Source organism: Neophocaena asiaeorientalis, unplaced genomic scaffold, assembly GCF_003031525.2.
Source record: "Neophocaena asiaeorientalis asiaeorientalis breed wild unplaced genomic scaffold, Neophocaena_asiaeorientalis_V1.1 scaffold327, whole genome shotgun sequence".
NCBI classification, from domain to species: Eukaryota; Metazoa; Chordata; class Mammalia; order Artiodactyla; family Phocoenidae; genus Neophocaena; species Neophocaena asiaeorientalis.
Window position 1 is genome coordinate 6,045,889 of NW_020174560.1, and position 23,154 is coordinate 6,069,042.

Sequence of the window (23,154 nt, forward strand, 5' to 3'; positions counted from 1 at the left end):
GTGAGAGGCCCGTGTACCGCCAAAAAAAAAAAAAAAAAAAAAAATGTCTCTTGGATTTTGATAGAGATTTTACTGGATCTGTAGATCACTTTGGGTAATAAGGACATTTTAACGATACTAATTATTCCAATCCATAAACAGGATCTTTCCTGTTTTATTTGTGTTTCTTCGATTTCTTTCATCAGTGTTTTATAGTTTTTAGTGTAAAGATTTTCACCTCCTTAGTTAAATTTATTCTAAAGTATTTTATTCTTTTTGATGCTATTGTAAATGGGATTGTTTTCCTAATTTCTTGGATAGGTTGTCGTTAGTGTGTAGGAACACAACTGATTTTTGTATCCTGCAACCTTACTGAATTTTATTAGTTCTAAGAGTTTTTTGGTGGATCTTTAGGCTTTTCTACATATAAGATCATGTATCTGCAAACAGACAATTTTAGTTCTTCTTCTCTGTTTTGGATGCCTTTTATTACTTTTTCTTCCCTAATTGCTCTGGCTAAGACTTTTAATACTTTGTTGAATAGAAGTGGTAAGAGTGGGCACCTCTGTCTCATTCCTGACCTTAGAGGAAAAGCTTTTAGCTCTTCACTATTAAGTGTGATGTTTCTGTGGACTTGTCTATATGGCCTTTAGTATATGGAGGTATGTTTCCTCTATGCCTAATTTTTGAGAATTTTTATCACAAAAGGATGTTGAATTTTGTCAAGTGCTTTTTCTGCATCTATTGAGATAATGTGATTTTTATCCTTCATTTTGTTATAGTGGTGTATCACATTTATTGATTTATGTATGTTAAACCAATGTGTATTTCAGGGATAAATCACACTTGATCGTGGTGTATGATCCTTTTACTGTGCTATTGAATTCAGTTTTGTTGTTGTTGTTACTGAGGATTTTTGCCACTATGTTTATCAGGATGTTGGCCTGTAATTTTCTCTTTTTAAAGTCCCTACATGCCTTTGTTATGAGAATAATGCTGACCTCTTAAAACGAGTTTGGAAGTGTTCCCTCCCCTTCAGTATTTCAGAAGCATTTGAGAAGAACTGGTGTTAATTCTTCCTTAAATGCTTAGTAGAGTTTCAGTCTCACCAATGAAGTTATCTGGTCCTGAGCTTTTCTTCATTTGGGAGGTTTTTGATTACTGCCTTAATGTCCTTACTTGTTATAGGTCTGTTCAGATTTTTTATATCTTTATGATTATTCTTGGTAGGTTGATTTTTTTCTAGGAATTTATCCATTTCTTCTAAGTTATCCTTTTTTTTCACATATAATTGTTCATAGTAGTCTCTTAGGATTCATTGTATTTCTGTAGTATCAGCTGTAATCTATGCTTTCATTTGTAATTTTGAGTCCTTTTTTTTTGCTTAATTATTTAGCAAAAGTATATCAGTTTTATTTATCTTTAAAAAAACAACTCTTAGTTTCATTGATTTTTTTGTTGTCGTTTTTTCTGGTCTGTTTCATATATTTTTGCTCTCATCTTAGTAGTTTCCTTCCTTCTGCTGAGATTAGTTTGTTCTTTTTTCTAGTTTCTTAAGATGTAAAGTTATGTTGTTTATCTGAGATCTTTGTTTTTTCTTCATGTCAGCATTTTTTGCTATAAACTTTTCTCTTAGAACTGCTATTGTTACATCCCATAGTTTTGGTTTGTTGTGTTTCCATTTTCATTTGTATTGAGATAATTTTTAAAAATTATTTTTTTTTGACTGCATCAGGTCTTAGTTGTGGCACGTGGGATCTTCCTTGCGGCATGTGGGATCTTTCATTGCAGCATGCGGTCTCTTCATTGCGGCACTTGCGCTTCTCTCTCTAGTTGCAGTGTGTGGGCTCCAGAGCACATGGGCTCAGTAGTTGCAGCATGGGCTCTCTAGTTGCGACGTGCATACTCAGTAGTTGCAGCACGCAGGCTTAGTTGCCCTGTGGTATGTGGGATCTTAGTTCCCCAACCAGTGATTGAACCCGTGTCACCTGCATTGGAAGGTGGATTCTCAACCACTGGACCACCAGGGATGTCCCTCAAGATGCTATTTGATTTCTCTCTTGATTTCTTCTTTGACCCCTTGGTTGTTCAGGTGCATGTTCTTCAATTTCCACGTATTTGTGACTATTTCAGTTTTCCTTATGTTATTAATTTCTAATTTCTTACCATTGTGGTTGAAAAAGATACTTGATGTAATTTCAGTCTTAAATTTCCTAAGACTTATTTTGTGGTCCGACATATAATCTATCTTGGAGAATGTTCCATGTGCACTTGAGAAGAGAAGAATGTATATTCTATGCTGTAGATTTAAACTAAATCATAACAATAGTTAACATTAAATGTAAATGGTCTAAGCATCCCAGTTAAAAAGCAGAGATTATCAGGCTGGATAAACATAAAATAATGAACTATTTTGGAATGAATTCCAAAATCATTATGCTAAATGAAAAAAAACAGACACAAATGATTACATACTGTATAATAACATTTACATAGAATTCTAAAAAAGGCAAAACAGAAAGTAGACCATTGGTTGACAGGGTCAGCAATAAAGGAGATTGCCTGAAGAGGGATAGGAAGGAGTTTTTAGGTAGTGAAAATATTCTAAATTATGATTGTGGTGGTGGTTACATGACTATACATTTATTAAAATTTATCTACATGTACATTGAAAGTTTGTGAATTTTGCCATATATAAATTATTTCTCAATAAAACTGATTGATATCACACAGCTAATTAACTAAGTTCATGTAGGCATTTAGGAAATGTAAAGATGAATAGAAATGTTTTAAATGAACTGAAAAATGTTTAGTACTGAAAAACAAATCTTTCTACCCTAATTAAATGATACTCAAAATGTTAGAAGTTAATGAGTTTTTAAATGACCTTTAATTACCTTATCTTTTTTTAATATATTTTTAAATTATTAGGTTGAACTAAAGCGACAATATAATGACCAGCATTCAAAATTAAGAGGTCTTTTACCAGGTCGTCAGTGGTATGAAATTCAAGCATACAGGGCCTTAAACCAGGCCCTAGGTAGGTAAGTGGAGTGAAATTTAATGTAATATTACTGTAATATTATCTCTGACCAGGACTATTTGCAGAGCTTGTCTTGCTACTTTATTCCTTATAGTAAATTTGATGGAATTTTATTTCACTAGAACCCTGGGAACTGGTATATTTTCAGTGATAGATGTCAGGAGTGAAAGTTGAAAGAGTCAATGGAATAATTGAAACCCAAAATAAAACTCAATATTTGCTAAAGGTTAAAGATTTATGATTGGTCAGTGAGTGTACAACAGAGTGCTCAGTAAACGTTTATAGAAGCTCACCACCAAACAATAAAATTTTATCTTGTGAACATCAGAACCTAAATGATGATTTTATGGGTAAAAAGCAAACCATTTAAGAAGAGTTAAAACAAACTGTGTTCATGGTACTAAAGAATTCACACCAACTAACAGTAAAATTTAATTATAATACTCTTTTTTCTAAAGATTCTGGTCCATTAAGATTTGTGCTTTGTGGAACTAGTTTTTAAATCACCATTTTATACCATAATTTCACAGGACATCAACACTTTAAATTTATAAATACTATAATTATTAGATTATTTATAATCTAATTTAACACTTTATGTTCTCTATTTATGAAATTATAATTAGTTTAACCATATAATAGTTTTTTCCTGTGAAGCTGTACAAATAAAATTCAGATAATTCAAATAGAAGAACACAGGTTAAGAGTAAAGTCATGAAAATATGGCCATTTGACACGTTTTCAGATCAGCCAGAAGACCCACAGCTAACCATTATCTGCCCTAACCAATCTAGAAATTGGACTTTTCTCAAGTGTCTTGTTTACTCACATTAGCTCATTTAAACATAAGCAGACCAGCTTGCATTTGAGTTCAGATTTACATATGCTGGTGACATGAGTGCAACAGCTGGATTTAAGTCCCAGAACACATCACCCACTCCCCTCCCCATCATTTCAGAATGATATTCTGCATTTGTTTCTCTTCAAACTGAGTGATTCAGTTCTATGTTTAACCTACTGCCCTTCTCTGCCTAGAAATCCCACTGGTACTTGGCATCAGGTTTCACTGGAAATTGTTCTTGAAGCATTTCATCTACTTACTTTGTCTCTCCCTGTTGATTGACCTGTTTGTTTTATTTTACTATTCAGCAAATAGTTTCTAGGGGAGCCTTAATGTTTGTTTTAAAATTCTTGCCTTTTAGTCAGTAGGCTTAATTTCAGGAAAATAAATATTTTTACCTCAGTTGATTTTTTTCTCTTAATATAAGCAATGCCTTGAATTTTAAAAAACCATTTGAAGCAAAAGTACATTTATATCCTATTTTGTCATTTATAAACCTTTTCTACATATATTCAACAGGTTGTGAGAGATGAAATTACTTGTCTAATGTTACATAGCTACTAAATGCATCTTCATGTCTTGACACCACCTACATTTAAAACCTTAAGACTTGGTTTTTCATCCTTATGCCTACCTGTATCCACTAAAATTCTCACTATTAAATATAAACATCTCACTATTAAACTGTTAAATGTACCATATCCTTTCATTATTCTTTGCCTTGGCATACAAGTTACCATACAATTCATTTGGCAAGTTTACCAATCAAAACCTAGTTGAAGAGGTCATGTCCTTTATGAAGACTTTTTTTATTTCTCCAACTAGAGTTATTTACTCCTTAGGAAACCCATAGCACTTTATACTTATCTCTATTATAGCATATATCTCATTGTTTTGGAGTAGCCTGTTTATCTGTCTCCTTCCCTAAACATGTATTAGACATTTTTCCATTCTCAGCAACCACCTGTGCCTCATATTGGGACATAGATGCACAATAAGTACTTGTTGAATTAGTGAAAAATGCCAGGTTCATTGCTTTTCCAGCTATACCATATTGGCCAGAGAGCTTCTAGAGCTTCAAAACGTACTTTTCAAGAATTTCAGAAAAAGCATGTGTTTATAATGTTGATGTAGAATACTATAGTTTCAGTATTTTATTAATTAAAAAGTGGATAGCCCAACTGTCATTGTACTGATTTTCAGGGGAACAGTATCAACAAGTAGCAACTTATTCCAAAGAAACATCCACTAAAAAAAATCAAGTGAATGTTTTACATCATTTGATAAAACTCATGTGTATTGATTGACATAAAAGGTGCTTATACTAATGCACTGTTCTTATAAGGGATATGTCTAGAAGGACTAAAGTAAGCAGAAACAAATTGAGTTTAAAAAAATGTTATCTTTTTTTAAGCTCACATGGGACTGTTAGAGTATTTGAAGTAATGTAAATCCATAAAAAGTAATAACAGCTTTCAGGAATGTACCAGGTGGTTTTGTGACCAGGTTACAACTGCACTATAAGTTTCCTAAAGGGTCTGCTTTACTAAAGTATAATCTTTGTCTCAAGTGGGCATAATTCATTTGAGCAAGGCAGTATGAAAACAATGGAAAAAAGAGAAAGTGAAACCTTTTTCTCTGAACTGTTTTGTTAACTTAAATGCCTTTCTGCCGTAGGACGCTTTAAACATAAACCAAAATAGAATAGTACCCTGACTTTGCATTGATTTTCAACACTGTTATATAATATTGGCAATATACATCTTCCTATCCTGCCCAATTTTATGGTTGGTCTGATGCCTCAGAACCTATGGATTACTTTAAAATATCACACAAGAACGTCATATAAAATTTAGATTTTTAATGTCCCTATGGAATAATCAAACCTTTGTGTTAATTTTCACCCCCCTTTCAAAATCCCATGATAGTTAAGGAATAAAAATGTCAAACCTATAAAGTTGAAAAGAGTGGGAGAAGAGACAATGACAGATGAGCTGTCAATAAATTTTGAACACTGGAAAACAGATGAATAATTGAATGACTTAGCAGGCAAGAGAAAGCTGAAATTTAAATCTGTAATCATGAAAGCTAACAAGATCTTCCAGATTCAAGCATGGAAAAGCTTAGGACTTGGGGGTACTCTAAAGTGTTGGTTAAAGCACTGTTAAACTAAAGAGGATTGGTTACAAGTTAGTATATGTAGTAGTTAGACAGCCCCCTCCCCCACCCAGGTTTACTCTCTGGATAGAATGAACTAGAGAGTCTATATATTCTTTAACTACAGTTACAGCTAAGGATGTATTAAAGATGTGGGGTAAGAAAAGTCTACCTACTGAATGTGAGAGCTCCATTCTCTTTTTCTTCTCAGCTCTGAGTAGGCTGACAATCAATCTTATATCTTCACGGCAGGAAAGTACAGTGTTCCTGTCTAAGCAAACTGACCACCCCATGAATAAGGGCCTACAGATAGTAACAAAGTGGCCCTGTTCCTACCTTACTGCAAGCCTCCCAGCCTATAAGTCCCACCCATGTACACAAAGCTACCAATCAGCACTTTAGTGCCTTACTCTTAAATAAGTGCATGGAGTCTTCACCAGATATTCAAAGAATGTCTGTAATATGAAAAACAGAGACCAAAACAATACCAACGAAACAAAAGCAGGGTGGAATAACTTGTAGAAAACAGAAACAGTGCAGTAGAAAAAAAGTTGGCAAACTTTTTCTGTAAAGGGCCAGATAAGTACATATTTTATGTTTTTCAGGCCACATACAGTCTGCATCCACATTCTTCTTTGTTTTTTCTTTAACCTTTAAAATGTAAATACCATTCTTAGATTGCAGGCTGTACAAAAACATGATATGGACCAGATTGTCCCTGTGGACTATAGTTTGCCAACTGTTGGATAAAAGAAAAATTTTTAAATTTTATCAGTAATACCCATAGGGGGAGGTAAGATATTGCCTCCATAAAACAAGAACAGAAAATAAGAAAAAACTCCTAGACATTAATATGGTAGCAACAAATTTTAAATGCAGAATTGGGCTTAGGAGAGAAAATTGAAATTTCCCACATCCAAAAATCAAAGAGAAAGAAAATGGGAAAGAATAACTAGAAAACTAGAGGATCAGTATGCAGGAAACAACTTCTGATAAATAGGAGCTCCATATGAAGAGACTAGAGAAAATAAAGAAACATGTCAAAGGAATAATTCAAGAAAAATGCTCAGAATTGAAGGACACACTTTCCTGATGAAAGTATCCACTCAAGTACCAGTAAAGGGGGAAAAGCTACAAAGCTCCTCACTATGCAGTTTCAAAGTACCCAAGGTAAAGAAAAGGTCCTGAAACCTTCCAGAGAGAAAAAGAGAACTCTCATACAAAAGGTATAGAATCAGTATTGAAACAGACTTCTTAAAAGCAACACTAGAAGCTGAAAGACAGTTGAAAATTATCTTCAATTATTTGAGGGAAATTTTTGACTTGCAATCTAAGTTCTTAGCAATGCAAATGATCAATAAACTGTAAGACAGACTAAAGCATTCAGTATTCAGTATTAAAGGACCTAAAACATTTGCTTCAAATGCACACTTTCTCAGGATCCAACTGAAAGATATTCTCCAACAAAGAAGAGAAAATACAGAAAGAGGAATACTAAGGATACAGGAAACCAGAGTTCCAACCCAGAAAAGTGAAATTCCCAAAACAACCAAGGAAGAAAGCTCTGGGATGAATCTGTGTGGCAGTCCCATAGTAGTTAGCCTAGATTGGTTTTTGAGGATGGAAGGTTTTGCCCTTATTGAGAAAAATTCTTGCAGCTGTGACAAAGTGGAAATTAATTAATGATAGAAACATAGAAAATTAAGCAAAAAAGGAAAGAGGGAGTTATTAACTCCAAGGCAGACAAAAACGTCTTGTATGGGAAAGGACATGTAATCATACTGGATCATGTAATTCACCTTTAAATGGTAATCCACTGAATATTGATTTACAAAAGAATTGTGATATAATGCTGCTGGAAGAATGGAGAGGTAGTGAAGTTATCAGTGATATGAGATAAACATCTTCTGTAGGAAGAGTCAGTAAATGATTTCTAATGGTTAAAAAACAGGAAGTAGTAGTAGTATGTTATTTAGAAATATGGAGGCAAATGACCACAAGAACTATGTAAAATATTTTCAATTACTTGTTTCTGAGATTGGGAATTGGAGATGTGGTGTGGGTAGGCAAAAGAAAATTCTGTTTTTATTAAAACAATTATAATACTATTTGACTTTTAAACTATGCTTGTGTATTTGATTAAAAATTAAAATTTACAAGCTAAAATTAACTTTTTAAAGAGTCTGGAGATTGCTTCAAGATGGCAGAGTAGAAGGACATGCTCTCATTCTTTCGAGAACACCAGAATCACAACTAACTGCTGAACAGTCATCAACAGGAAGACACTGGAACTCACCAAAAAAGATACCCGACATGCAAAGCAAAGAGCCTGCAGTGAGACAGGAGGGGCGCTATCACAATAAAATCAAATCCCATAACTGCTGGGTGGGTGACTGACAAACTGGAGAACACTTATACCACAGAAGTCCACCCACTGGAGTGAAGGTTCTGAGCCACACGTCAGACTTCCCAACCTGGATCAATAGGAGACTGAGCTAGACCTACCTGCTAGTGTTGGAGGGTCTCCTGTGGAGGTGGGGACAGCTGTGGCTCACCAAAGGACAAGGACACTGGCAGCAGAAGTTCTGGGAAGGACTCCTTGGTGTGAGCCCTCCCAGAGTCCACCATTGGCCCCCACAAAATGGCACAGTAGACCAGATATATTTAATTGATATTTATAGGACATTCCATCCAAAAACAGCAGATTACACTTTCTTCTCAAGTGCACATGGAATATTCTCCAGGATAGATTACATCTTGGGTCACAAATCAAGCCTCAGGAAATTTAAGACAATTGAAATCATATCAAGCATCATTTATGACCACAGCGCTATGAGATTAGAAATCAATTAGAGAGAAAAAAATGTAAAAAACACAAACACATGGAAACTAAACAATACGTTACTAAATAACCAAGAGATCACTAAATAAATCAAAGAGGAAATCAAAAAATACCTGAAGACAAATGACAATGAAAACACGACGGTCCAAAACCTATGGGATGCAGCAAAAGCAGTTCTAAGAGGAAAGTTTATAGCTATACAAGCCTACCTCAAGAAACAAGAAAAATTTCAAATAAACAATCTAACATTACACCTAAAGGAACTAGAGAAAGAAGAACAAACTAAACCCAAAGTTAGCAGAAGGAAAAATATAAATATCAGAGCAGAAATAAATGAATTAGAAACAAAGAAAACAGTAGCAAAGACCAATAAAACTAAAAGCTGGTTCTTTGAGAAGATAAAATTGATAAACCATTAGCTAGACTCATCAAGAAAAAGAGGGAGAGGACTGAAATCAATAAAATTAGAAATGAAAAAGGAGAAGTTACAACAGACACCACAGAAGTACAAAGCATCCTAAGAGACTACTACAGGCAACTCTATGCCAATAAAATGGACAACCTGGAAGAAATGGACAGATTCTTAGGTATAACCTGCCAAGACTGAACCAGGAAGAATTAGAAAATATGAACAGACCAGTCACAAGTAATGAAATTGAAACTGTGATTTAAAATCTTCCAACAAACAAAAGTCCAGGACCAGATGGCTTTACAGGTGAATTCTATCAAACATTTAGAGAAGAGCTAACACCTATTCTTCTCAAAATCTCCCATTCAAAAAAATTGCAGAGGAAGGAAAACTCCCAAACTCATTCTGTGAGACCACCATCACCCTGATACAAAATGAAACGTATTACAAAAAAAGAAAATTAAAGACCAATATAACTGATAAATACACATGCAAAAATCCTCAACAAAATACTAGCAAACAGTATCTAACAACACATTAAAGGGATCATACACCATGATCAAGTGGGATTTATCCCAGAGATGCAAGGATTCTTCAGTATACGCAGATCAATCAATGTGATACACCATATTAACAAATTGAATAAAAACATTTGATCATCTCAATAGATGCAGAAATAGCTTTTCACAAAATTCAACACCCATTTATGATAAAAACTCTCCAGAAAGTGGGCATAGGGGGAACCTACCTCAACATAATAAAGGCCATATATGACAAACCCACAGCCAACATCATTCTCAATGGTGAAAAACTGAAAGCATTTCCTGTAAGATCAGGAACAAGACAAGGATGTCCACCCTCACCACTATTATTCAACACAGTTTTGGAAGTCCTAACCATGGCAACCAGAGAAGAAAAAGAAATAAAAGGAATAGAAATAGGAAAAGAAGTAAAACTGTCACTGTTAGCAGATGACATAATACTATACATAGAGAATCCTAAAGATGCCACCAGAAAACTACTAGAGCTAATCAATGAATTTGGTAAAGTTGCAGGATACAAAATTTATGCACAGAAATCTGTTTCATTCCTATACACTAATGATGAAAAATCTGAAAGAGAAATTAAGGAAACACTCCCGTTTACCATTGCAACAAAAAGAATAAAATACCTAGGAATATAATTCAAAAAGACACATGCACCCCAATGTTCATTGCAGCACTATTTACAATAGCCAGGTTATGGAAGCAACCTAAATGCCCATTGACAGATGAATGTGTAAAGAAGATGTACATATATACAATGGAATATTATTCAGTCATAAGAAGGAAGGAAATTGGGTCATTTGTAGATACATGGATGCATCTAGAGACTGTCATACAGAGTGAAGTAAGTCAGAAAGAGAAAAACAAATATCGTATATTTATGCATATATGTGGAACCCAGAAAATGGTACAGATGAACTGGTTTGCAGAGCAGAAACTGAGACACAGAAGTAGAGAACAAACATATGGACACCAAGAGGGCAAAGCGGCAGGTGGTGGGGGTTGTGGTGTGATGGATTGGGAGATTGGAATTGACATGTATACACTGATGTGTATAAAATGGATGACTCATAAGAAAATAAATAAATAAACATTAAAAAAATAAAGAGTCTGGAGGTTTCAATTCTAGATAAGATGAAGTACATTCTGTACTGTCTTTAGAAGCTAGACAGAATGCATGGAGCAGCTATTTGAGTACTGTGAAAAGTGAATAATAGTAGACAGATTGCGGAAGAAGACCAGAATTCAAAATACCAATGAACTGGTTGGAATAACTATATTAATATCAGGACAAAGTAGAATTAAGAGGAAAGAAAATTATTGGGGTGTTAGAAGAAAATTTACATAATGATGAAAGGGTCAGTTTATCAGAAAGACATAACAATCCTAAATGTGTATGCACCTAAAAATAGAGCTTCAAAATACATGACACAAAAGCTGACATCTGAATTAGAGAAATAGACAAACCCACAAGCATGGTTGGAGACTTTAAAATTCCTCTCTCAGTAATAGATAAAAGTAGTAAACAGAAAACCAATAAAGAGATGGAAGACTTAAACAATATTATTAGCCAGCTAGATTGAATTGACATTATAGAGCACTCCACCCAACAACAGCAGAATAAACACAAGGAATATGTACCAATTTAGACAATATCCTGGGTGATAAACTTAAAATTTTTTTTAAGGATTTGAAATCATAGTGTGTTCTTTGACCATGCTGCAAATAAACAAACTAGAAATCAATAACAGAAAAATAACATTAAAATGTCCAAGTACTTGGAAATTAATAACATCTTTAAAAATCCATAGGAAAAACAGGATGTCTTAGGATAATTAGAAAATATTGTGAACTCACCAGAAATGAAAATCATCATATCAAAATTTGTGGACCACAGGTATAGCAGAGCTCACTGGGAAATTTATATCATTAAATGTTTATTTTCAGAAACAAAGATCTCTAATCAGTTATCTAAACTTCTACCTTAAGAAGCTAGAAAAGAAGAGCAAAATAAATGTAAAGCAAACAGAAAAAAGAAAAGAATATAAATCAATGAAACTAAAAAATCAATAAAATCCATTTTTAAAGCAATCAATAAAATCTACTGACTTATAGGTAAACTGACAAAAAAAAGCTGCAAATTGCCAGTATCTGGAATAAAGGAGGTGATACTACTACATATCCTGCAGACATTCAAAGGATAATATGGGGAAATTTTTACCTGTCTCAGAGCTCACTTAAGCAGTTGTTTAACTTCACAGCTTCCTGAGACAATGAATGAAAATTGGGACAAATAACAAACTAACTGAAAACTTAAAGAGAAAAGCTGGGAAATGAGATTTCCATGGGGGCTTTAAAAGTTCCGACATATCCCTGAGACTCTAGTAGGAATGTTTAGGACTGTGCACATGACCAGGGATGTGCACATGCTCATAAGACCTGAGAAGGTCCTAAGCTCTCACCTCTGTGTGACCTTGAGGCTCTGCTGAAGCAGGAAGTGAAGACTAAGGTAGAGTTTTTGCCTGCCTGATCAAGGCTCAAAAATGTATCCAAAAACACATGCAAAGCCTCTTGGCAAAGAATGGGAGACTGTGGATTCCAGATGTTTAAGGAAATCTCTGTCTAATCATTAGCTGACCACTATGCTGACCTAGCAATGGTCACACATGACAGAATACAGACTTTACAAAATGATTTCAGAAAAGTCACAGCAACAACAACAGCAGCATCAACAACAAAATTCCTTGGGGAGGGAGGAAGAATCTGATTTCTACAGTTGCCAGATTACATTATTTAAAATGTACTCTTTTCAACAAAAATTATGGCATGTGCAAAGAAGAATATATTCCCCATACACAGGGGAGAAAGCAGTCAATAAGAATTATCCCTAAGGGAGTCCAGATGTTGTAGTTAGTATATAAAGCTATTTTAAATATGATCAAGGAACCAAGGAAATTATGTCTAAAGAGCTATAGGAAACTATGAGAATGATGTTTCACCAGATGGAGAATATCAATAGTTAGATAGAATTCTTTTTAAAAAAAAACCTAACAGAAATTCTGTAGTTGAAACCTACAATAAGTGAAATGAAAAATTTATTAGAGGGGCTCAACAGCAGTTTTGAGCAGGAAGAAGAAAGAATTGGTTTCCAGTCTGAGGAACAGAAAGAAAAAGAATGAAGAATAATTAAGATAGCCTCAGGAACCTGTACAACCCCATCAAGCATACCAACATACACATAAAGAGAGTCTTAGAGGGAGAGGAGAGAAAGAAACAGAAAGATTTTTTTGAAAAAGTAATGGCTGGAAACTTCCCTAATTTGATGACACATGTAATTTGATGACACATCTAAGAAAATCAGAAAACTCCAAGTAGTTTGAACTCAAAGAGATCCATACATAGAAATGTCACGATCAAGCTGTCAAAAGACAAAGAGAGAATCTAGAAAGCAGCAAGAGAAAAACAACTCATTATACAAGGTATCCTCAATAATTTAAGCAGATTTCTCACTGGAAACCATGGAGAGAAGAAAGCAGTGAAATGACATGTTTAAAATGCCAAAAGAAAAAGACTGTCAGTTGAATCTATATCTAACAAAACTGTCCTTCAAAAATTAAGGAGAAACATTAAGGGAGAAAATTAAGGAAAAATTAAGGAGAACATTTCCAAATAAAAACTGAGAATTAATCTCTAGAAAACTTATTGTACAAGAAATACTAAAGGGAGTCTTTTTCTGGCTGAAATGAAAGGCCACTAACCAGTAACTATATCCACATGAAGAAATAAAGAGCATCTGTAAAGGTAATTTCATAGGTAAATATAAAAAACAATATAACTTGTTTTTGTTTTTGTTTTTTTTTGCGGTATGCGGGCCTCTCACTGTTGTGGCCTGTCCCGTTGCGGAGCACAGGCTCAGCGGCCATGGCTCACAGGCCCAGCTGCTCCGCGGCATGTGGGATCTTCCCGGACCAGGGCACAAACCTGTGTCCCCTGCATCGGCAGGCGGACTCTCAACCACTGCGCCACCAGGGAAGCCCAATATAACTATATTTTAATAACTTTTTCTCCTGTTTGATTTTTGAAAACAACTGCATAAAGCAATAAACTTAAGTCTGTGGTAATAGGCATTGTATTGGCAGTCCCAAAGACGATGTTTAGGTTCAGTTATTCACCAGGAGCAGTGATAGACTCAGCATATAGCTGTATGCACACCTAGAATTTATTACAGTGAAAGGATACAAAGCAAAAACAGCAAAGGGAATAGGCATATGGGCAAACTCCAGGGGAAGCCAGGTACAATCTTCCGAGGGTCCTCTCTCAATGGAGTCACACAGGGCACACTTAGTTTCCCAGCAGTGAATTGTGGTAACGTGTGAAATAATAGCTAATCGGGAGAGCTTGTTAGAGACTCAGCACCGGTTTTTTTATTTGGGCTGGTCGTATAGGCAGACTCTGCCTAACATTTCCCCAAAGTCTAGACTCTCAGAAGCAAAGCAGGTGTTCAGCATTAACCATATTTTTCCACAGACATTGTAGACACAGTGAGAGTTTCTTTTAGTTAGTGATTGGAACCCTCCCTGAAATCTAAACACCAACCAAGGGCTACCTTATATTCAGGCCTTTCTAGGGATAAGCAACTTGGCCTGCTGTATTAACTCTTTTATGCACAGGTGTACAATGTTTAAAGATATAATTTATATTAAAGTAATAGCACAAGGGTTGGGGGGAAGAAACAGTTATACAGGAGCAGTGTTTTTGTATACTACTGAAATTAAGTTGCTATCAATCCAAAATAGATTTTTATAAATTAAGGTGTTTATTATAATCCTCAAAGCAACCATTAATAAAATAACTCAAATATCTATTGCACACAGAAGAAGGCAGTAATGAAGGAATAGTGGAAGAACAATAACAAAAAAGACATAGAAAACAAATAGTAAAGTGGATATTTGCAAAATAGCTAAGTAAATTCTACCTTATCAGTAATTACATTAAGTGTAAATGGACGAAGCACTCCAATCAAAAGAAGAAGATTGGCAAAATGAATTTTTTTAAAAAGAACATGATCCAACTTTATGCTGCCTGAAAGATAAATGCTTTGGTTAAAAAACACAACTAGATCAAGTGTAAACAGAAAAAGACATGCAAGCAGTAAACAAAAGACAACTGATTTGGTTATACTAATACCAGACAAAATAACCTTTTTGTTACTAGAAATTTTCTAATAAAATTTTCACTCCATTAATTCAACAGTTATAGTTGGAGACTTTAATGCCCCACTTTCAATAATGGATAGAACAGTTAGAAAGAAAATCAACAGAAAAGGAAAGTCTTGAACAGCACTATAAACCAACAGTTACAAACCTAACATATTTATTACACTCTACCCTACAATAACAGAATGCACATTCTTCTTAAGTGTACATGACACATACTTCAGGACAGACCATATGTTAGGCTACAAAATAAATTTCAATACATTTTAAATGGTTAAAATCATAGAAAGTATCTTTTCTGATCACAGTGGAATGATAGTATAAATCAGTAACAGACAGAAAATTTAAAAACTTATAAATACGTGGAAATTAAAGAACATACTCCTAACCAGTGGATCAAAGAAGAAATCAAAAGGGAGATTAGAAAATACCTTGTGATAAATGAATATGATAACACAGTGTACCAAAATTTTGAGGGTAGAGTAAAAGCAGTGCTCAGAGAGAAATTTATTTTTATAAATGTCTATATTAAAAAAAAAAGAATATCTGAAATCAGTACTCTAACCTTCTACCTTAAGGAATTAAGGAAAGAAGGGCAAATCAAACCCAAGACAAGCAGATCAAAGGAATAGTAGAGATTAGAATGGAAATAAAGGAAATAGAAAATAAAGTAGAAAAAGTCAGGGTAACAAAAGTTGGCTCTTTGAAAAGATCAAGAAAATTGACATTTAACTAGACTGACCAAGAAAAAATGCAGAAAGGACTCAAATTACTAAAATTAGGAATGAAAGAGGGGTTGTTACTGCCAAACTTACAGAAATATAAAGCATTATAAGAGAATACTTGAACAATTGTATGACAACAAAATAGATAATTTAGATAAGTTGGACAAATTCAGGACTTCCCTGGTGGCACAGTTGTTAAGAATCCTCCTGCCAATGCAGGGGACACACGTTAGAGCCCTGGCCTGGGAAGATCCCACATGCTGTGGAGCAACTAAGCCTGTGTGCCACAACTACTGAGCCTGTGCTGTAGAGCCCGCAATTCACAACTACTGAGACCACATGCCACAACTACTGAAGCCTGTGTGCCGAGAGCCCATGCTCAGCAACAAGAGAAGCCACCAGCTCCTGCTCGCCGCAATTAGAGAAAGCCCATGTGCAGCAATGAAGACCCAACACAGCCAGAAATAAAAAGATAATAAATAAATTTATTTTTTAAAAAAAAAGATGGACAAATTCATAGACACAGCTATGGAAACTGACACTCAAGCAGTAGAATGTCTGAATAGATCTATAACAAGTGAAGAGGTGGAAGAATTAGTAATACGAAAATTTCATACAAAGAAAAGCCCAGGAAAGAATGACTCCACTGATGAATTCTAGCAAACATTTAAAGAGAATCCTTTACAAACGCTTATGAAAAATAGAACAGGAAACAGGTACCAGTTTATTCCATGAGGCTAGTGTTGCCTGATACCAAAAGTAATCAGACATCACAAGAAAGCTACAGAGCAGTATCTCTTATGGTTATAGATGCAAAAATCCTCAACAGAAAAGTAGAAAACTGAATCCAGCAACTTACTAAAAGGATTGCACACAGTGACCAAGTGGAATTTATCTCAGGACTGCAAGGTGGTTCAACACCCTGCCAGTTTATTGGTTCAGCTAAAATCAGTGTAACACCATATTAGAGTAAAGTACAAAAACCACAAGATCATCTCAAGATGAGAAAAAGCAATTGACAATATAACACTCAACAAAGTAGGAATAGCAGGTACTTCCTAAACCTTAAAGGGCATGTATGCATACAGTAGTTAACATCATACTGAATGGTGAAAGTTATCATTTTTCTCTTAAGTTTGAGAATAAAATAAGGATGGCCGCTCTCACCACTTGTATTCATTATTGTGTTGGAGTTTCTAGCCAGGGCAATTAGGCAAGAAAAAGAAATAAAAGATATCCAGATTGGAAAAGAAGTAAAATTATCTTTAAATTTGCAAATGACATGATATTCTACATAGAAATCCTAAGGAATCCATAAAAAATAACTATTTAGAACTAAAACAAGTTCAGCAAAGTTATAGGATGCGTATTCACTATACAAATATCAGTTACATTTTTATACACCAGCAATGAACAATCCAAAAATGAAATCAAGTTAATTCCATTTACAGTAGCATCAAAAAGAGCAAGATACTTAGAAATAACTTTAATGAAAGTACCCTGAAAGCTTCAAAATATTGTTGAAAGAAATTTCTAAATAAATGGGAGAATTCCATGATGACAGATTGGAAAACATTATTATTGAGATAACATTCTCCCCCAAATTGATCTACAGATTTAATATAATCCCAACCAGAATTCCAGCTGGATTGGGTGCAGAAATTGAGAGCTGATCCTAAAATTCATATGGAAATTGAAAGAGACCCAGAATAGCCACAAAAAATTTGAAAAAGAAGAACAAAACTGGAGAACTGACAATTCTCAATTTGAAACTTACTGCAAAACTACAGTAATCAAGACTGTATTGTATTGATGTAATACAGACATGTAGAACAAGGGGTAAAATTGAGGGTCCAGAAACAAACCCATGCATTTACAGTGAATGGATTTTTGACAGAAGTGTCAAGACAATTTAATGAGGAAAGAATAGTCTTTTTCACAGATAATTCTTGGATAATTGGATATCCACCTGGAAAGGAATGAAGTTAGACCCCTACCTCACACCATATACAAAAGTTAACTCAAGGGCTTCCCTGGTGGCGCAGTGGTTGAGAGTCCGCCTGCTGATGCAGGAGACACGGGTTCGTGCCCCGGTCCGGGAAGATCCCACATGCCGAGGAGCGGCTAGGTCTGTGAGCCATAGCCATGGCCACTGAGCCTGCGCATCCGGAGCCTCTGCTCTGCAACGGGAGAGGCCACAACAGTGAGAGGCCCGCATACCACAAAAAAAAAAAAAAAAAAAAGTTAAAATGGATCAAAGACTAACAAGGTATAAATTTTCTTGACCTTGGATTAGGCAACAGTTTCTAAAATATTTGCAAATCATGTATCTGATAAGGGTCTTATATCCAGAATATATAAAGAACTCTTACAGTTCAACAATAAAAATATAAATAATGCAATTTTAATTTGGACCAATAATTTAAATAGACATTTCTCCAAAAAAGGATACACACGTGGCCATTGTGCACATGAAAAGATGCAGAACATCATTAGTCGTTAGGGAAATGTAAATCAAAACCAGAGTGAAATACCATTTCATACCTCCTGGTACATCTATTGAAAAAGATGGACAGTAACAAGTGTTGGTGAAGCTATGGAGAAATTGGAAATCTCATACATAGCTAATGGAAATGTAAAATTATGTGACTGCTTTGGAAAAAAAAAAATGTAGCAGTTCCTCTAAAAGTTAAATGTAGAGTATACAACCTATCAATTCTATTCCTAAGTATATACCCAAAAGAATTTTTTAAATGTATCCATATAAAAACTTGTACACAAATGTTTATAGTAGCATTATTCATAATAGTCAAAAGGTGGAAACAACCCAAATGCCCATTAACTTATGAATGGATAAATTATGGTATATCCATATAATGGAATATTATTCAGCCATAAGAAGGAACAAAGTACTGATGCACGATACAAGTAACCTTGAAAACATCATGCTAAGTGAAAGAAGCCAGACACAAAATGACATAAATGATTCTAGTTATATGAAGTGTCCAAAATAGGTATATCTATACAGACAGAAAGTAGATTGTGGTTGCAAGGGGTTAGGGGGAATGATCTGGGTAATTGGGAGTGACTAATGGGCATGGGGTTTCTTTTTGGTGAGGTAAAAATGTTCTGTAATAGACAGTGGTATAGGTTGCAGAACCTTGTAAATGTAACCACTGAGTTTTATTTTTAATTTTTTTTTTATACAGCAGGTCCTTGTTAGCCATCAGTTTTATACACATCAGTGTATACATGTCAATCCCAATCGCCCAATTCATCACGCTACCACCACCACCACCCCCCGCTGCTTTCCCCCCTTGGTGTCCATACGTTTATTCTCTACATCTGTGTCTCAATTTCTGCCCTGCAAACTGAAAAACCACTAAATTTAAAAAATTTTAATAATGTTTAAAATTTTTTAAATTAGCAAATTGAACCCAACAATCTATAAAAAGAATAATGCACATGACCATAGTGGTTATTCTAGGGATGAAAGAAAGGCAAGCTCAGTATTTGAAATTTTGCCAGTATAATCCACCATATTAACAGTCTAAAAAGAACAACTACATGATTATATCAATTGGTGCAAAAATTTTTTTACAAACTTACTCATTTATGATTAAAAACTTGTTAAACCAGAATAAAAGTTATGTACATAAAATCTACAGCTAATATAATACTTAAGGTAAAAAATATTGTGTGTGTAAAGAATGTTTTGGGAAATATTTTCTATAATTTTCTTGTCTTTCAAAATAGAATGCATGTAACATTTTTGTGTATGTTATCAGTAGTTGGCAAAAGTAGGAGAGTTTTTAATACACCTACTTTGGTACATTGTACTGAGTAGTTTCTGAAAACTTTACTCATAATAATGACTTTGATTAAAGGACATGTCATTGATTTTGATACCTGACAGACACATCATTGATTTTCTCAACTTTCTGTCTGTCCCACTAGAAATGTGGCTTTATTTTCACTGTTATGTTTATTTCATTTTCTCCCTATTTTTTATAGGTGTATTCGACACAGAAATGATTGGGGAGCTCTTATTCTAGTGGATGATCGCTTCAGGAGTAACCCAAGTCGATACATATCTGGTAAGATTCTCTGCTGGGCTTAGAGTACGAATTAGTAACAATCTTTGGTATTTAATGACTTCTATTTTTAAAGCAAAGAATTGGATAGAGAATTTGAATTACTAGATCAAACATGGAAAAATTCACATTGACTGGAAATCTAGCCTTTTAATGCTTCTGTGTTTACAAAAAATCTTTATAGAGGAGAATCTGGTTACTGATGTAGTATTAATCAATCAAGATCCTTCAATTTCACCAGAATGTGGGATTTGATTCGGTAACATAGCAATAATTTATTTACCATTGTCAGGGAAAAAGCTGTTCCACAGAAATGAGTTTTCCAAGAAATATTAAGTTTTTACATTTAAGCACACAAGCAATCATTTGGTGCTTAGGATTCTTTTTATTCTTTCATTCTGGATTATTTGAGTTTTATTGTTGTATGTGTGTTGTGTTTGTTTAGAAATGCTTCAGTTGTTATAGAGTTTATATTAGAGCTAGTATTTTCTAAAAAGAAAAAAAAGCGCCACTGCATGCTGCAAGATCAAGTACATGGTCATTTTTCTCCACTCAAATGAACAAATACTGTGTGCCTGTAGTTTTCATCCGAATTAATACCAGGAATCCATCTGTTATTAAAGAACTGTTGGAAGTACTTGCGTTTTTATTGTTATCTTTAGAGCTAAAAAGTTCATACCATACTATAATGAAAAGATGCTAATTTTTAAATTTGTTTCAGATTAGCTGTCTATGGGTATGGACTCTACTTTTTATATTTCAGAGCCTAATTATTATATTTGGTTCAATATTAAAACATATCCACCTGGATTGAAGCAGGAAATGCTGCCTTATTAGTCTTTTCTTCTCTTTCCCTGTAAAGCAAGCCAAGGCCAAGATATAACCAAAAACAAATGTTAAGTGCTTATGTTTAGTCAGCAGGTGGAGCTCAGATTCTTTCAAGTTTTCAAAAGCAAACTGACATTTTACACTGAAAAGGCTTTCTTTGATCACAAAAAGTTCGAAATGAAAGCAATAACTATAACGCTAAAATTTTTCAATTTGGGAAATTTTCATATTCTTATTTGGTATAATTATTTTCCCCAAGCAAACAAAAATAAAGAACTTTTAAAAAATGCTGTTTAAGTTTTTTTTTTCTTATTTTAAAATCTAGAACTGAAATTTTTACCTTGTAGTTCAGATTTGTTGAGAGATTTTTTTGAATTAAGTATTTTCCATTATTTTCTGTAAGGTTTTTATTTTTTCTGAGACTCATAAACTTTGAAATCTTATCTAGGCAATACAGCACAACAACATACAAATTCCATTTGATGACTAATTTTTGTTTAAATTCAACACACAAAAGAATAGTTGATAGAAAAGCTCCATTAAACAAAAAAACTAAAGGAATGTATTTGAAATGAAAGAATAATAGTTCAAATTGCTTGAAGCCCTGTCTTACCTTCCTCTCAACTTAAAATACCATAGTGACTTTTTAAATTACTCCAAAAGATGACGTTTTAGTAACATCAGCAGAGAATATTTATTTTCTAAAGTCCAAATATCTGAATTTCATTCTGAAGTGAGTCATACTCCAAAACACCTTATACTGTTAATATGGTTTATTTTTATGCAGTTTTCACATGTCACAGGGTCAAATCTTGTCCCTTACAACTTGATTATTTATATATTAAAAAATAATTATGTAATAAATATTCAGATAGGACATGATTTGCCCATAAAACAGTGTTATTCCTTTTACTCCCAGAATAGTTTGATATATTTGGAATTGGAAGGAGAAGGGAAACAAGCGAACAAAAAAAAAAACCTATGAGACTGTAATCTTGAATTTATTTTTGCTAAAGGAGTCAAATTTAAAAGTTGGAATAAAAGATTGTGTTGTTTAGAACTTGTATTTTCTCTGCAATTAAAAGGTAGGTAATTTTTTGTGGGGAATTATGATAAAATTAAATTTGCCTTATTCCCCAGTTATTCTTAATTGACAAATAATATTTTCCCATCTCCATTCTACTCCCACTGCCTCTTCCCTCCATCCAGTTGGCAATCACTGCATGTAAAGAGAAATGCTACTGATACAAGAGCATATTGTACACATGAAGGTAAAAAGTCAGGAAAAATGTAGAGAACCACCCTGTATCCTCTAAATTCAAAGTAGATTACCTCACCAGAGAAGTTATCTAATTTTTTTTTCTTAATACATAATATCTTCACTGAATAACCAAAGTTTCTTTGCTGGGTTTACTTTTTGCCTTAGGACTTTCTAAGTGGGTTCGGCAGCTGATTCAGCACCATTCAACCTTTGAGAGTGCGCTGGAGTCCTTGGCTGAATTTTCCAAAAAGCACCGAAAGGTCATTGATGTATACAAAGAAGACAGAAAATCTATACAGGACAATGAGTCTCCGCTTGCAGTGGCTTGTTTGAAGGATAATACCTCAACTTATTTATTAGAAGCAGCAAGCCATCTATCACCAGAATATCCTAGGGAAGGTAAAGTAAAAATGTGTCTAAGAGCTACAGTGTCCTAAAATGATAGATAAAAGTCCATCTTTACCAAGAGACATCATCTCCAGAAAGGAGAAAAATATGAAAAGTTCTAACCATTTACATTTAGTAGAGAAGTCTTTCATTGTGTTTAGTGAAATGATATTTGTTATGCTACAGATTAATGTCCTTAAATATGTTGGTTATTATAAGGTGTTATCATAAAATAATTTGTATCAGAATGGGAACAAATTTTTGAGGAGATCTACACATATTTTCTGGTTTTCCACTTAGAAGCTTTGCCACTAACTAACTTTGTGACCCCCCACTCCCGAGCAAGTCACTTAACTTTTTGAGTCTTAATAGAAGGGATATCTGCCTACCTATCCCTCCAGGTTGGGTTGTAAAGATCTAATAAGATGATAAATATCACAACATTGTAAAGCACTATGCAAATGGTAATGTTTTTCTAAAGGTGATATTAAAAATTGACCTAATTTATAGATAATTGTCTTACATGAATTTCTTATTTTAGAGAAGTGAGAGTCATTTATTCTAAATGATAAAAAAATGATATTTTAAAATATCAGAACATACTGGATAAAAATATAATTTAGAAAATTAAAATATAGTTTAAAATATATTAGAATATAATGCATCAGGGATTAGCAAACTGTGGCCTGTGGACCAAATTTGGCCTGCTGTTTTTGTAAGTAAAGTTTAATGGAATACAGCCACACCCAATCATTTATATATTGTACACAACAATAGAGTTGAGTAGTTGTATGTATTGCACTAGAATAGCATAATTGAGTAGTTGC

The 23,154-nt window shown here is 34.1% G+C and overlaps 1 protein-coding gene across 1 annotated transcript in view; it reads left to right on the top strand.

Annotated features, from left to right (window-relative positions):
* BRIP1 (BRCA1 interacting DNA helicase 1) overlaps positions 1-23,154 on the top strand; it is a 191,075-nt gene that overhangs the window by 161,358 nt on the left and 6,563 nt on the right. The window contains exons 17-19 of the mRNA XM_024757679.1: positions 2,911-3,023; positions 19,772-19,854; positions 22,106-22,339. Of these exons, the coding sequence (XP_024613447.1) occupies positions 2,911-3,023; positions 19,772-19,854; positions 22,106-22,339 (430 nt within the window). The remainder of the gene's footprint in view (positions 1-2,910; positions 3,024-19,771; positions 19,855-22,105; positions 22,340-23,154) is intronic.